This window comes from Thermobia domestica, chromosome 1 (assembly GCF_964235325.1).
Source record: "Thermobia domestica chromosome 1, izTheDome1.hap1.1, whole genome shotgun sequence".
Lineage (NCBI taxonomy): Eukaryota > Metazoa > Arthropoda > Insecta > Zygentoma > Lepismatidae > Thermobia > Thermobia domestica.
In genome coordinates, this window is record NC_137454.1 from 58,924,757 (window position 1) to 58,942,592 (window position 17,836).

The window sequence follows — 17,836 nt, forward strand, 5'->3', positions numbered from 1 at the left end:
AACAGTTCAAAAGTTGTTGAACTTCATTATTCATACATTCATTATATTACGCAAAGATCGTAAAATGTAACTTTCAGGCTAAATGTCAGGAAGATTATTAGATCTATGAAACACCTTGGTATTGCACAAAACAATGGCTACTTGATTACGAGCATTTAGAAAAAGAACAATTCTGTACTACGCTTCGCTGTAGAATTATATTTGTTTAAGTAATGTATCACATGTTGGCGCGGCAGCCATAGTGATGATGTCAATACTTAGGATCCCCACCACTCACCAACATCGAGAGAAACCTTTCTCAAGAGTAAAACTATCAGAAATCTTAAGCATTTAACAAAGTTTATGGTAAACGTGGAATAAGTAAAAGTGGTCTACGCGTTTTGCTTTGCATTATAATGAAGTTAAAGAAGCTTAGTAACACTCCAGATTCCCAGGGAGTTATATAAAGATACTTAAGAAGCTTAGTTGTCACATAGGAAGTTAACTTGTTTAATTTGAATATTTTGAATAATTACTTAAGTCATAGACTACGCATCAGAATGATGCGAGTCACTTGAATAAAAGATAAGAAATTAGATTTTGTATTTTATTATAAAACGATGATGATGATGAATTAATGGAATGAAATTTATGAAAGATCCCGGGTTCTTAATTTAAAAGGAGATAAATTGAATTTCGGAATGCCGATCAACACATTGACCTGAAGGGTCTCGGTTTTGATCGGTTGTCACGTTAGCTGGAGGCTAACCAAATGAGACTAATAAATTATGAACATGCCAATGCAAGGCTATGTGTTGAAATAGAATACTAGTTTCCTTTTTCCTTAAATGAATCCCTTTGAGAACAATTAAATACGGTTTTGCTTACTCACGTTTTCTGCTTGTTACTGTACAGAGGCACTGGGCTTGAAGTCACTTTTGACTGAATATTAAAGACGCATTATTACACTTGGGATCTACTATATGAGTAATTGCTTCGAACCCGCCGGAGGCCTCTTCCTCTTTTCTCTTGGGGCTGTCTCGCAGTCTCGTTGATTCCCCTCACTGCTCGGCGCTGGAAGTCGTGGTCCTGGGTTCGTTCTCGGTAACGGCTGTCCTCGATATCTCCCTCTACGGAACTGGACTTGTAGGCTTGAAGTCCTCCTTGGAGGTGGTCTAGTACTGGAAGTCTTTCGAGACTTGGACATATGCCGGCTCAGCTTCTTGGACTACAGGTGCTGGCTGCTATATCACCAGGCCAAAGTCGTCGGGTCCTCTTGAGGGACGCACGGCACGGATTGGCGACGTACACACTCTAATGGATAGCTCCGAACTGGACGAGTAAACTTTCTAAAATTTAGTTTTAATATGGATGAGCATCCTTGTTTACTCAAATGGATATTTAATTTAAAGCTGGTGAAAGTATGTTTTTGTGTGACATCCGTGTGCTCGTTTCTGAAATTAGGTTCGTTGTTTCCTTGAATTGCTGTCTATTCTAAAATCATAACACTGACCGGATGTTTACTGTTTCAAACAAGAAATACTAATTTCTTAATTCTAAAATTGTTTTAAAATAAACGTATAATTTAGCCCATTCTGGCTGCATGTTCGCTGCAGCATAATATTGAAGGTCAAGAACACAACACCATATGATACATAAAATCTAATTACTCGTTCAATTTTTAAGATATATTAATGAAATGGATGTCGTTTAATAGCTCAAATTCTGCTCTAGCATGTTTATTTCATATTGTTTTTCATATCTATAATGATTTCAAAGTTATTTCCCAATAAATGTTAACAATAACGCGAATGAAACTACATTTTGAGCGAATCATGCACCATATTTAAAGATGGCAGCAATGTAAATAAACGGCAATGACACCAAATTTTAGACACGTTTATTTCCTTCAATTTGATACACGAATGAAGTTTCTACCTTCATTGAGTGGAAAGTTATCCTCAGTTAAAAATTGTGCTCTGAATTCCCGCGGCAGCCATATTGATGACATGATTATTCTGACCTCCACCAGTCACCAACTTTAAGAAAAGTCTTTCTGAAGACTGTATGTTATGGATAATCTTAAGCACATAACAAAAAGTACATAAAGCTTATGGTAAACAGGGGTAAATAAAAGTGTGTTATCTTTTGGTGTATATGGTTAACGTACGTACTCCCCTTTTGGTGCGGGAGATCGGATTCCAGAGAAGAGCTCATATGTACGAATTTCATGTCTAGTTGTAGATCCATATCTAACATATCTTTTGTGCTGAACGGAACATTAAACTCTAAACTACTGTAAAATTTTGTTTTAATTGTATGAAAAGCCTTATTGCCGTTTTATTCTTCCAGAATTGTGCATCCCAGGGGAAACAGATAAGGAAGTAACTTTGTTTAGACCCTGCATGCTTTTGGTATTAAAGGAACTATAATACTAATATTTTTGGTGACTTCTGACTGTTTTGAAGAATATACCATCTACCTACTTACTAAAATAAATAAATAGAAACTAAAGGAATCTTATTTTATTTATTTTCAACAAAGTTCGTTACTGAATTCTCTAGGTCCGGTCTGTTCTTTGCGATTTTTCCAATTTTGAACCCTGCATTCGATAGAGAATCAAAAAGTGTCAGAGAAAGGGATTATATTTTTCGCGTCACTCTTACCGTTCCCAAAAAATTGGCCAAAAAATGACCGATTTCCAGAGATTTAAGGAGCCATATCTCGGGAACCGTAAGTCATAGAGAGATCATATTGGTGTTGATCAATACCGTAGAGGGGGGCTACTTAAACTTTGGAGGAAACTTTGACATTTTCGGTGATACTTTGACACCATGTTTTTCAAGATATTGTTAACTCATATTCAAGCACACCAAGATGGAAAAGAAAAGGTTGTTGTAATAGTAGACAACTTGGGATCTCATATCTCCCCAAAATATTGTAAAAGCTGCAGTGAAAGAAGGAATCTATTTCACTTGTCTGCCGCCTAACTCAACGCTTCTTCTGCAACCTTTAGATGTCGGAGTATTTGCCCCTCTCAAAAAAAAAATACTGGATACAGATCTTGGAAAAATGGAGGAAGGAATCGCGTCGGAAGGGAATCATACCTAAGGAGCAAGTTCAAGTTATATTGAAAAGACTCATGCATGCTTTGGCTGCTAAAGTTCCAAGCAATCTCCAAAGTGCTTTTAGAACAACTGGACTTTATCCCTTCGATAAGCAGGCTGTGCTCAAGAATCTTCCTGGCGGTGACAGTGGTACATCTGAAAGGATCTTGGATGAAAGCCTTTTGAAATTTCTGAAGGAAGAACGAGGTTTCAACCAAGGGAGAATCCGCCACAGAAGAGAAAAGAAAGTGAACGTAGCACCTGGAGCACCAGTTACTTTGAAAAGCAACAAGAACAACCATCAACTCGAATCTGAAAAACTTCCAGAACTTGAAGTGCAAAGTAATGGCTTTCCACTGGATAAGCCAGCGTGTTCGAATGTGGCCAAGAAAAGGAAAATAGACGACAATTTTTGTTCAATTTGTAAGTGCAATTTCGCCCATTACCGAGGAAGAGTTTGGATTTGTTGTGTGCCATGCAAGTTGTGGGTCCGCGGGATATGTAACAAAGGATCCAGAGATCCGTTCTATGAATGCAAAAATTACCAAGATGATATGTAATAGAACTCATTACTGTACCAGTTCTTATTACAAAACATTTTGTAGTTTCGATTTCAATTTTTTAATTATTTTCCTATTGTTTCACTTTGTTTGATAGCCAAGTTTTAGTTTCAGAATTTGTTAAAAGTGTTGTCAAATGTAGAAAGGGTAAATAAAAGTACAAAACTACCCCAACATCTGTCTTTATCACTCATTAACAAAAAATGTTTTTTAAAAATAAAATCAAGTGTTAAACAAGCCCCAAAAGCCACCCAAATTTGACCTAAAATGAAAAGAAGTAACGTGTCAAACTAGCCCCAAATCGTGGGGCTACATAGTCACCAATTTAAGTCAGAATATTTTGGTGTAAGACTTAGTGTAAGGAAGCGTTATTAGTAGGAGTTTGTAGCCGAAGGTCCATTTGGTGTAACTTCATACATGCAATATAACATCGAAAATAAATGCGAGAGTTATGTTCAATAAACTTTCCAAAACATGTCAAAGTAACCCCCGTTTACGGTATCTAAAATGATGGTAAATATTTTGGTAACAAACAGTAAAAGGTGGCCACTGGCCAGTTGCCAGTGGCCACCAATTAATATCTGTACCAAAATGTTTCACATTCTATTAGGGATTGATTAACACCAATATCAACTCTATATGACTTACCGTTCCCGTGATATTGACCAAAAGGTAGTTCCGATTTTAGGAGATTTAAGGAGCCACATCTCGGGAACCGTAAGTCACACAGAGATCATATTGGTGTTGATCAATACCTAGGAGGATAGTGAACATTATGGTACCAAATAGTAACCGGTGGCTACTGATTGACTCTCTACTGGCCAACTGGCCACCATTCCCCAGATATTGGCCAAAAAGTTCGAATTTCTAGATATTTAACCAGCCATATCTCGAGAACTGTAAGTCATAAAGAGATTATATTTTGCTAATTTTTGCGAGAAAGAGAAGGTGCGGATAAAAAAGATTTACTTTTACACCTAGAAACAATGACAGTTATCCTTCCCGTTCCATCTCTCCATTCTTTTTAAAGTTCGTTCTAGCAATGCCCTTGGAGCATTCTCAACTGGTTTAATAATTCTTCTTTCACTAATCGTTACTTGTTTTTCGTGCTTTTTCACTCCGGTGCAAGAAGTATCAGTTCGATCCCAGGCTATGCAAGTTTGTGGTAGACAACATCATGTCCATGTTTTTTTTGGGGGTGTTCTCCCATTCCCTTTCCCATTCTTATTCCACCAATTTGTTTTGTAATAAGTTACACTTTCATTAATCATCCATCTCCGCTGGTTTACAGGACAAAAAATCGTAAATTGTAAAATTCAGTGATATTTTTAAAAATGCACTAATGACAACATAAATATTAAACTGGTCAACCAAGTCATTTGTAAGATCGTAGTGAATGTACCATCTAATCACATCGGTAAATGTGTACGTAAATGAGTGAGTAAGTACTGCCGATATTTCCAGCTTTGCATAATATTGCAATATTAGAAAAAAAATTTGACTTCTCACGATTTTTCCTTTTTAGTTAAACCAGACTATCAGAAACGATAATAAATAAATGGATAGCGAAAGGATAATACTACATAACTTCCATGATTTGAGTGGGATTTAATATCGTAACATACATGTTTTGCAATGGAGGTGTTAATTTGGATAAGGGCGTAACTAGCAATTCTTCAATTTTTCAGGAGAGCAGAAAAACAAACGCCCTTATCCAATTAATCAACGTATTCACACAAAATTTTTAGAGACATGCGTTCGCTACGGAGCAGAGATATTACCTTAACACCATCTAGACACATACGGACATGCTCAAACTTGCAGACATTATGTATATCTCATTTTACCGGCAATAGGTCGATACGCCCTTATCCAAATTACCCCTTCATTTGTGGTTTAATGCCTCAGACCGCCAAACCGTGTGAGTTGGCAGGTCTCTTCTTATAGGCATAAATCAAGATGTGCATGATTGTCAGGCTTTCGAAACATTATAAGACATTCTGGGAAACAAAATAGAACGTTTAACTATTCTGTAAGTACAGATTGGCATTAAAAAACCTCTGGCCTTTGAGATGCCAAATTTACAAAAATGTCGGATTTTGGCCTATATGTTCTGTATATGTAACAGAAAATGTATACCGTACCTGTGTAGTTATTTAAAGAAGAAAATTGAAACTCTATAAAGAAAGCAAATAAAATTTCAATGTTTATCAACTGAATGAAACAGTTATATAGAATTTTAGTTCAACTGAATAAAATAGTTTAGCAGAGTTTTAGTTAAACTAGATAAAATAGTTCCTCGGAACTATATAGTCACTAAAACATAAATAACGTCTCGCTCTCGCCTTTGGTGCGAGCGGTCCCGGATTTGATTCCCGGTGGGGCCACTCGGTCGAAAAAGTGTAAAACGGTTTTTCAGGCCAGCCATCCTGAATGAGGTTTTCCTCATTCACACCAGGCAAATGCCGGGGTGGCACCTAACTTATATGTCCCAGGCCGCTTCCTTCCTTCCCCAATCCTTTCTTCCTTCCCTTTCCCCGGATAGTGTGCTCGCCGAGGGACGTCATCCCTCAAAACGTGACGGGCTAAATGGCCTTAGACGCCAAAAGCCAAGAAATTTAAATCCTAACATCCTAAAATAAATGACGTCTCCAGGAAACAATAGCTCGCCAATTCGGTAAATTTGAAAATGCACTCTGAAATTCTTGTCGGACTGATTAAAATATATGTATGACTCAAACTCACGAGAATGCAAATTTCCCCTTTCCTTTGCAGACGACGCCTCTGTCCAAAAGTGTTTAACCTTATATTTTCTTTTCGGCTCAGGAATCTGTTCACGATTCCTTCTCTTAAACCATTTTCCTAATGCATTTTTAAACATTACAATCTCTATGTGGTGGACAAACACAGTGCTCGTAGGTTTTCTCGGGATTGTCCCGTTTCCTCCTACTTTCATCATTCCACCATTTCATTCATTTCTCATTATCACCTTTAGCCTAACCGGCATAACCGTGGGACGTAAAAAAATTAAAATCTCTACAGTTTATTCTTATAGCACTTATTTTCACTAGTTACGTTGTACCTCAATCAATGTGCTTAGAACTTAAATTGCGTAAAGTGATCTGACCACCAAAAGACAGGCAAGAATAACAACGGCCCAGAGAATGTCAACTTCTACTTAAAACTTTAGTTTCCCATTATTATTATTATTATTATTATTATTATTATTATTATTATTATTATTATTATTATTATTATTATTATTATTATTATTATTATTATTATTATTATTATTATAATTTAAAACTTATCATTACTTAAATTCATATAGATTAGATAAAGTACGAGGCGATCGTAAGACCATGTCCTCTATTATACTGAAAATTGTTAAACACTGTGAAAATTGTATTAAGCAGAGAATGGTTTACACTGAATTAAAAACATGGCCATGCCGCAGCAGGACCAAAATGTGCGGGTCGGAAACCTGAAATCGCCTCGTGTTAGGCAAAATGGTAATACAGTAAAAGAAGTGTAGAAAAAGTGTGGCGCTGGGATATACACACACTAGAAAATTGAATTAGACAAAAAAAAAAAATCACAAGCAAACCCATAGGACAAAACTGGAGCTCGAGACGAACCAACCAGCCCCGACGTCAGATCTGCCCGATCTCCTACGCGTATTTTTTTTTATTTGTAACTTTCTTTTCTCTTTTTTTTCTTTTTCTTTTCTTTTCGTTATTTCTTTTTTGTTCCTTTGACTTTTGTAATCTGGATTGGCAGTTTTATAATTTTGTAGACTCCTATTTTGTCTGTAAGATAATTATAAAAATCTGACCTTAGCATATGTGAATCCCCCCCTTTAAGTATCTGGGCCAGTGGAGATAATGGATGACTAGGTACTTCACACAAGTGAGTGGATGGGTTAGTAAATTTCAGTCTTAGGGCCAACATAGTTACTGAGATAGAGGCGTCGAAAGTTTGGCTGCTAACTTCACGCAAGCCCCTCAAATATCTTTGCTAGGAAATTTTAGCTCCTGGGCCAACAGTTAGTGAGCTATAGTCGTCGAAAGTTCGGGGCTCACATGACCCAACCCTGAAATCGTCTAAGCTAGTCGAGATTTCACATGAACCAAGTAGTACACGCGATAGGTTGTTTGGATTAGCAAATTTCAGCTTCTGGGCTTAGTTCCTGAGATATGGGGTTGTGGGTCAGCATGAAATTAGCCTCTCAAGTGTTTGAACTAGCCAAGATAATAGATCTCTAGATAGTGTACCTTATGTAATGTCTATGCTAACATCTCTCAATATTTGTGCTAATGTAGTTACTATGCATAACTAAGTTGACTTCGACCCTATTGTTGGAAGATTGTGTTTTCCAACAACCATAAATACATTTCTGAAGAAAACAGAGGAGTTGATGCTCTTTGTGGTTTGAGCCAACCTAGATTCTGCTTAGACCAGCAGGTACTCACCCAGAACGAGTGGACCCGTGAACCCTGAAATATGGGCCCGATAATTTGGAAGCTAATGTCTGAGCTCTGAACTCTCAATATTTGGCTAATATACTTATTGAGCAATAACGATATTGTATATACGATTTTTTTCCCTCTTGTATGTGTTGACATTTTAATACTGTCAGAATATTTTTTAAAAATACGGAAAGACAAGCTCCATAGCATAGGCCAAAACAGTGTTCACCGGTTAGTGAGTCATGTATGTGAAGCATGAGATGAAATATTGTTGATAGTACCGGCAGTTGTTGACTGGACTGGATTTGTTTACGTTTTGATTGATGGAGTTATATTGTTAATGTGATCATACTTAAAACGATTATTTGGAGATGCCAATATGTTCATGATAACAAAGAGTGGATATATCTTACCTGGTTCATTTTAACTTGTGATATGACTTCTTGTAAATGCTTTTGCCAACGTTACAATGATGTCAACATTTTCTTCTAAAACCGGTGAAGAAAATGTCACCACGGTGGAAGAAGTGCAAGCTGCATATGATAAATTAACGACACAAGAGGTAATTGTATTGTGGTAATAGTTAAGAACAGCTACTTCTCATCTCCCGTGCAGGAAGATACATCTTACTGTTGCACTACCTAAACACCCTAAGTACAAGGGCAAGAACTCAGTCTATTACCTACTTTTTAACATCCTAGATAGTCAATGAATAATTCCTGAAAGTATGGCGTTTCTCGTCCTTCCCTAAATGGGAAGTACGGCTCCTTAACTATAACCTGTATTGTAACATATATCTTATTAGTATCATAGTGAAATCTTGCGATAGTAGGCTATTAAGCTAAGATATACATAATGTGCAGTTAAACTTTAGGGGGTCCACAGATTGAAGATTTATTCATAAAGGAAGGCTAATGTGTCTTTTAGGTGCAAATTGTAAATTGGGGTCAAGTAGGTATTCATTACATAGCCGTGCATTTTTGACAAAATCGATTGCAAATGTCGGCAAATTTTTACTTTGAGCCAAACAGTGACTTCAACCGATTCATCTGATCCGGTTCCCGGAGCAGTTTAGGAATCATTCCTAAACTGCTCCCAGAACCGGATCAGATGAATCGATTACAATTACTAACACAGTGAAAGTAATGTACGATGTTAAGAATTATACTATAAGTACAACGGCCACAATGTTACTAAACATCAATTCAGGTGAAGCGGTGACTATCAATTTTGAGATCTAAATGGGGGGCTACCGCCCCCCAAACCCCCCGCTCAAGTACCATAAAAACATCCAAAATAATGATAAATAATCACACCACTACTATAAAGCTAAGATAAGAAGGGAAAAATTAAAAAAAAAAACACTCGTCTCTAATCATAAATCAGTGCATGACAAAAAAAAAAAAAAAAATTACATCTCAACAAGACAATAGGACAAGCAGCAGCAAACCAAATACTTTGCCTAATACTCAAATGCAAAACAAATAAGAATTAAAATAATATGAATTAAAAAGAGAAAACACTCACCATTTCGCCATAGGAGAACACTCATGAATAATTAACTCATAATTGCTTTTACCCACTTTTACCATACGTCGGAAATATCTTCAGCCTTAGACCACAACCATGATAGGTTTTCTGTAACTCAATTAAACCACACTCTGCTGCAAAGCGATATGAGTTAATATTCGAATCTAATACAAACTTTTAAAAACAAGTTCAAATTCTTTCTATTAAATTCATGAAACGGTTTCTCAATCGGATTTCCTAACTCGATCGTCACCATGAAACGAAAATTCAATTACGCGCTCCCCGCATGCCATCAGCAATAGCACACACAGACAAGCACACAGAACATGTGACATCACACTAACAAACTACCATATGACTGTAGAGAGACACCTAGTGGGAAAAATATGAACTAAGACGTCACACCAAAGGCAAGAATAGTTCCAACAATTGACTCACGCAGAAACAATTCCAGGAAGTGACTGAACCTATAAGAGCCGATTAAAGTCACAGTTTGAGTCAAAGTAAAGACTTACCCAAAGGCCTTCTTATTTCATAGGCGACGTATTCTTGTGGTAAGATTAACATAAACGAACAGAATGGTATGCTAATGAATAGGATTAGCTCTAGGAGGGCTTATTGATCTAGCTATAAAAATACATTTTCTCAACATGCTATAAAGATAGGTGTGAAAACAAAGCAGTACGCTGTACTAATTTGTTAGTACAAATTAGCTTCGCGTCTATTCCGTTTAAGGCGGAGCAGAGTTGAAAGTCCCGCCTGCGGGTGCGTTCATAGGAAGAGGCGCGTTAGTGATGCTGAGTATGTGCATACACGAGGATAAATAAGAGAAACATGCACCAACTGTGGTAGATGATCTACAAGGTAAGTTTGCATTACTATTGTATAGTAATGAAATAGACGTTTACGCTAGTTGTAAGTTCACAGATGGCTTACATGTTTGGCGTCTTCGTAAATTTTCCTTTGTCAATTACATTTCACACCCCTTCTGCGGAACAGAAGTAAGACACCTTCATATTGCATAATGATTTCGTTATGGCGGATAACACTGTACACGGTATTTTTATTTGTTATGTGATTTCTTTAATATTATGTACCTTACAGGTTCGTTGCCTTCATAAATTAAATAGTTATGCAATAGTCTTCCGTTCTGATTTGATACATTTCATGTGTAATTTTGGAAATACTCGATCCACTGTTCCTCATAGTTACCGTAAATTATTAATATACGGTAGTCGATATACTTCTAGCTAAGGTAAATGACAGTGACAGAAAAATACTGTCGGTTGCCTGCGATCACTTTCGTTTTCTTGATGTCCTGCAGTTTCCTATTGGGCACTAAGCAATTCTTTTTGTGCAACCATTCATATACATTTCAGGGATATTTTAAAGAAATTCTGGAAAACCGACAGATGTCAGAGAATTTTTTCCCGTAAATTTGTCTCCATTTTCTGTTTAGCACATTAATATTAACTCAGTAAGAAAGCAACTTATTTTGCCTGTATATTTATCCTGTGAAAATTTTCAAAAAATTACAGAATTCTTTAATTTTTTTACAGTCTAAGTCGTCTTATATTTCTTCTATCTATAACTCCTTCATAGCAATATTTTCCTAACTTTTTTATGTGTATTGATGAAAAAATTAGAAATTTTAACATGTTTTTGATATTTTCAGGATGAGGTTAATGGCAGATTGGAAGCTCTTCTAGCAAGGCAATGTCATTTAGAGGCAAAGCTCAGAAGCATTACGAAAGCATTACCAAATCTTCAAATTGTCCACTCAGATGCCCAGCAGCTGGCGGAAATGATCACCTTCACTGCAAAATTAGCAGAGAACGTTAGCGCCAAAGTACGACAGCTTGACCTTGCAAAGGTAAGTTAATTCAAAAAAACAAAGTTTTGTTTTAGTATGTACCGGGCAGTGCAATAGTTCCATGGCAAGCTTCATTTAAAACCACATCTGCGCCTACTTCTGTCTATGTGTTTATTTAATAATACAATGCAAACAACACTGTATTAGTAATAATTTGACTACCTAGAGGTGAAAAAAAAAAATGACTTTCTTGGGATCGAGCTTTTTCTCATAAAAAGCCACTGTTTTGGTAAAAAAACGGATTTCTTTTACTTGTTATAACTTTCTTGTTCAAGCACCACTTATGTTTCCCTGTTGTGAATTCTTTGTGTTTACAAAATCCAGTACTTATTAGTCCTATTTCAGTCCGGGGCTGGCTATTTTGATTGGTTTTCAAACTGAGATTGCAATTGTTGCCAGTAAGTGTAAGTTATGTAACCCCCACATCCTAGCTGTGGTTTTAGTTATCTAATTATCTTTTCATATACTTGGAAGTTCTTGATATATGTGTGTTTTACTGGTTGCCTAAATCCAGTCTGGCAGGCAAGAAAAAAGTACCATAATCCAAGAAGCAGATACAAAACCATACTTGTTTTTGTATAAAACCTTGCTTACATCTCGTTTTGCGTTCGGGAAACATCTTATCTTTACCTTCAGAGAGTTCAATGTACAAGACAAAAGCCATAAACTCCTATTTGGGATCTGATCTTAGTTTAATACCATTATTCATAAAATTGCTTCTTTCTTTTTACTGTTTTGTCGTGTAAAAGGGTTTTAGAATATGAAATATAACATTTTAAACATTCATCTCTTACATTTTAGCAGTCTCACTAAATTTTATGTGTAGTTACAGTGAATTTTAGTTTATTCATAAATTTTAAATGCATTTTTTTCTACGATATATAATAAATTTTCAGAACAAATGTAGCTAAGATTATAAGACTTTTTACTAAAACATTTTATCTTTGAACTTGATCTAATAAGATAGTTCTATAAACACTTCTTAGAAATTAGAAAACCTTCTGCGTCCTCAAATTGACATTTTTCTTTCCTGTCGAATGACTGTTCTTTTATTCTTGATTTCTTTTCGCGATTTGCTTCTCAGAATGCAGTAAAATCTGTTTTCATGTTATAATGGGAAAACAAAGGCGGAATGTACTATTGCCTCCACTAAAAATGCAAAAAAGCTGGCTTTGGGGGGGGGAACGGAGTTTTTTTTTTTTTCATAAAAAGCGGATTTTTAAAAGTAAAACAAGTATTAGTTTTTACGTATATATATATATCTTATTCCAATTCTAAAATAGGTTACACTAATGTATTATTTTTTTTTTTTTTTCAATTTCTGTATCTTCATATTTATGTTCATTGGGATTCAGTTAAGATCATATTCAGTTAATGTATATATAAGTTCAGGGCCGGATTTAGATATGGGCCCGGGACCAGGGCGGTAATTTTTTTTAAAGTATTTAACAAACGACAAAAGTATTGAAAATACATATTTCAGCAGACTCAATAAAATAAGCGAAAGCTATTTTTTAAAATGGTCGTATATATAGCTGACATCGAGGAATCTTCGTTTGTTGTTGAGGACCTTCATTTAAAGGGATATTTAGTCCAAGAGATATTGGGAAGTGCTGAAGAAATGTCACTATCGCAACTTAACCGATTTCTCATGTCGAAAAATTTTCAGGATTTATATCCTAACAAAAGTATTTGCCTTAAAGTGTTTTTATGTACACCAGCAACTAACTGTGCGGCGGAAAGATCATTTTCCACACTGTCAAGAATCAAAAACTATTTGAGATCTACTTTTTCTCAGAAGAGACTGGTTCATCTAGCTGTTTTTGCCATTGAAAATGACTTGACTGTTAAACTTGATTTTGATGACGTTATTAATGATTTTGCCGATGTCAAAGCAAGACGTAAACAGTTTTGATACACAAAAGTTTCAGAAACGTCATTTTGTAATAAATTTTTAGGTGCAATTAATATAACTCTTTACATCATTTAAGATTGTTTTATATTTTGCCGTCTTTTACACCATGTAGACAGAAGCCAGGTTAAGTTTTAATGAATCTACTCCAAATATTGTCCAGATATAGAAATTAAAATGTACGTATTACATAAAATGAGTAATAAGAAATAAGAACAGTAATAACTAGTAATAGTAATGATTAGTAATAGTAACAATTATAATTTAGTAGCAAACGTAAAGTAATATTTTAAGAAATGGAGCCGAAAAAATGGAAGTTTTGGAGAGCAATGCGATTGGTGTGGTTAGGGGCGGCAATTTCGCTAGGGCCCATGGGCGCAAAACATGGAAATCCAGCCCTGTATGAGTTAATGTGATTAAAATTATGGATTCGACATTGATATTGGTCATGGGGACACGGTGGCTCAGTGGTAGAGCGTTCACCTCTGGTGCTTGGGGTCTCGGGTTCGATCCCAGCTTCTGCCAAGTGAACTTTGTGGTGGACAAACACTGTGTGCGTGGGTTTTCTCGGGGTTCTCCCACTTTCTTCATTCCACCATTTCATTCATTACTCATCATCACCGTCTCCTTTAGCCTAACCGGCATAACAGCGGGACGTAAAACTCAAAGATTTCAAAGATTTTTGATATTGGTCATTTTTGATCATTTTTATATATCTCCTCCCCCGAAGTTACGGGGCTGAATTTGAATTTAAACGGGATCGAAAGTATCAATCACCGTTCATCTCAGCGATCCCGAAAACTATGGATTCGACATTAACTCTTTACGCTTAGTGTTGCGTTGTTGCAACATTTCACAGGTTTTGGGTCTACATCTAGTTATTTCATAATCTGATACTGCATTTTGCGTTTCGAGTAGCTGGCAATAATGACGGTCTTTGGTAGTTGATATGATCAACTCCCCGATGGACAGTTTTTTGACCTTGTGAATCTGACTAAAACAATGTCTCTTTGTGGATGAAAAAAATAAGCACTTCATGGCAAATGAAGGGTAAGTTACGCGTCCTAATTTATCAAAAAGCTTATTTTGTTTGTTAACTCAAGAGAAAATACATAAATATAATACTGTACAGTAATACCTGTACTAAATTTGTTCCGTGTTAGAATTCTTGCGTGAGCAAAACCGATGTTGCATTTTCGAATCACTAAGCACATACCAGTGAACACTGGAAAAATTTAAATGTTGCGTTTTCGCATCACCAGGCTTATATGAGTGCACTAAGTAGCGCCATACTATGGAAGAAATAGCCTCAAGCAATTCATAAAGGGAAAACCCATACGTGTAGGATATACGATATGGTGCATGAACCTTCGATTGGGCTATCTAATTTATTTTGAAGTGTACCAGGGTTCAAAGGGACCCTCAAACCAATATAAGGCGGACTTCGGTCTAGATTGAGGGATACTTAATGAAATTTGCAGACATGTTGCCACGAGACAGCGTCAGTAATCACATGTTTGCAGACAACTTTTTCTTATCTACTGAAGTTGTAGATGCCTTCACAGAGCGTGGTATATGGTTGACCGAGACAGTCAGAAGTGACAGAATAGAAGGAAGCCCTCTGAAGCCTGCAAATGTTTATGGAAAGAGAAGAGAAGTTCTTTTGACTTCCTAACGTGTGAAGACTCTTTTGTGATTTGTCGTTGGAACGACAATGGAGTGGTGTCTGTAATATCAAATTGCGAAAGCATGGCGCATGTGAAAAAAAAAAAAAAAAAAGTCTCGAGGGACAAATACTTCGACATACTCCACAAACAATAGACATTTGAACACCAGGTGAAACGATTGATTCAAATTAACCTTTAAGGGTTCTGGTATAATATACAGTGTGTAATTACTAGTATTTCATTGTTAGCAGGTTGTTTGTTACTGTTGTCACATACATAAACCGTATATGTGTTTTTTAGCAATGTGAAAATAAAGCAGAAACTTTTTCACTGGTATTTCTTTAGTAACTCATTTTGCAGCTTTAGAAGAAGCTTCTGCCGGTATCTCATTGATATGTGTTTAGTGATGCGTTATTGCAACATTTAAAAAAAAATCGAAAATATGTATGTTTTACGGAAATTCATTTATATCTTTCCTTCTGGGACAGTATAGGCTCAATGTGGTAAATTTCCCAAAATTTCTCGAGATGAAATAATTAGAACCTTTATGAGTTAATATTGGTCATTTTCATTCATTTTTATATATCTCCCCCAAGTTGCGTGGCTGAATTTGGATTTAAACGGCATCGGAAGTGTCACTATTCTCAGCTGCCCCGAAAGCTATGGATTCCACACTAATTTAGACATTTTCAATCATATATATATATATATATATATATATATATATATATATATATATATATATATATATATATCCCTATCCCTCTCCCTCTCCCAAGTTGCGTGGCTGAATTTGGATTTATTAAGTCACAGACAGTCACTTTCATTTATTTATATATATATATATATATATATTTATATTGATTTTTGTATATCTTACCCTTCCCTAAGTTCTACCGTCAAAATGAATAAATAAAAACACTCCCAGGCACAAACTTCATGTATGTTGAAAATTTAATCGAGATTGTTCGGGTGATTCAAGAGATTTTAAAAGTCACAAACATAGTCACTTTCAATTTTATCTATATTTATCATATAGATAATCCCAATTCACCCGTGATCAAGTCATTCGTGTTGGGCTATATGCATCTCATCCTGTTGGTACAAGCAGCCTTATAAAATTTTTGAAAAGCTTCACTGCATAATAGTATAAAGAGTTGATTAATTTCAAAACAAAACGTATTCGACTTATACTTTCACCTGAAAACTACTATTCCAACAAGAAGAATATATCTGTAGAAGTTAAATAATCTAGCAGAAGGCTACTTTTTGTGTTCTGACACTTATGAGGAATAAGGATATGGGTCTCTTGTGTTCCCAGTATCTCCATTTGATTCCTGGTCAGAACACTCGATCGGAAAAGTGTAAAAGCTTTTTCAGACCAGGCAGATGTTATGATGGTACCTCACATAATGATCCCAGGCCGTTTTCTTTCTTCTTCCCCAATTCCCCTGGCAGTGTGATTGCCGAGGGACGTCATGCTTCACACGTGACGGGCCAACATGCCCATGGATGCCAAAACCCCAGAAAACTAATTCCTAACCCCAACCTAACTCAGTGTCTCTTGAAACTAAGAATATACATTGAAATTAACTATAAATTTTGTTCCAGAGCCGAGTTTCGGAATGTCAACAGAGGGTCCATGATTTATTGGATTTGCAGCTGTGTAGTGAAGGGGTACAAACTGCTCTTCGAAACGAGGACTTTGAAAAGGCTGCTGCGCATGTTCATAGATTTCTTTCAATGGATCAGCATATTCTGAAACAAACAGCTGACGATGTAGCTGAAGGTAAGTTTCAAAGGAGAATATTGTTCGTAGTTGGAAAATAACTTTTCTACTATTAGTAAGAGAGCTATATTAATAGGTATAGTTTGAGAATGGGAGTCCGAAGTAGAGCTCGAACCCTGATATGATGTGATCAGAATTCTCGAGTTAATTTCAACTTGGTTCCATTTCACTGTGTTAATTTGAGCTTAATGGAGCTTCATTTTAGATTTCGTGTTCATTGTGCTTGTATTATGTATGTAATAGCCGTCTAAATTTTCTCAGAATGCGGAAATCATTTTATGCAATTTAACGAAGTATCAGAGATGAACGAACACTGTTGATTGAAAGAAAACATATTATAGGCCCACAAAATAATAAAAATTACTTCCAATTGCGCGGGCGTCAGTAGGAATAGCATATCCCTTTCAATCTATTTTCAACTTCCTCAAGATAATATGAGCAGAATTTCCATAATAAGAAATGATTTTTGTGACGAAAATTGAACATGTTTGTACTTCAATTTTTCGTCGAGAAATGCACCTGAACGTTTAATTTTTCAGTACGTTATATACTGAATTATCATACTGAAAGATTACGCATAGAATAATTTCAGAAATAAAATGTGGATCTACAGCTGGTCGTGGGATCGGAATATGACCTACCAGAATCGAGCCCGGGTCCCACGCGCCATATACTAACTATATAGCTATGAGGAATGAATAGTGTAGTGGTTTGTTAGAACATCCACATGGTAAGCTATATACTTAAGTTGGATGTCACAATTCATCTCTAAAAATTAATAGTGACAGATAATTTAAGTGAAAATTCGTATTGCTTTAAATTACAATTTCTATTAAAGACTACAATAAAAATAAAATTTATATTGATCATACTCCTTACAGTGAAGAATCTGACATCTATCTTATATTATAGCAACATTGAAAATTATATTTTACCAAATTAATTAATGT

The 17,836-nt window shown here is 35.8% G+C and overlaps 1 protein-coding gene across 1 annotated transcript in view; it reads left to right on the forward strand.

The window, feature by feature from the left end:
* The first annotated feature begins 8,387 nt into the window (after nt 1-8,387).
* The window catches only part of Cog4 (conserved oligomeric Golgi complex subunit 4), a 32,389-nt gene continuing 22,940 nt past the window's right edge, over nt 8,388-17,836 (forward strand). Inside the window, exons 1-3 of the mRNA XM_081757423.1 lie at nt 8,388-8,677; nt 11,321-11,518; nt 16,709-16,886. Of these exons, the coding sequence (XP_081613549.1) occupies nt 8,585-8,677; nt 11,321-11,518; nt 16,709-16,886 (469 nt within the window). The 5' untranslated portion in view covers nt 8,388-8,584. The remainder of the gene's footprint in view (nt 8,678-11,320; nt 11,519-16,708; nt 16,887-17,836) is intronic.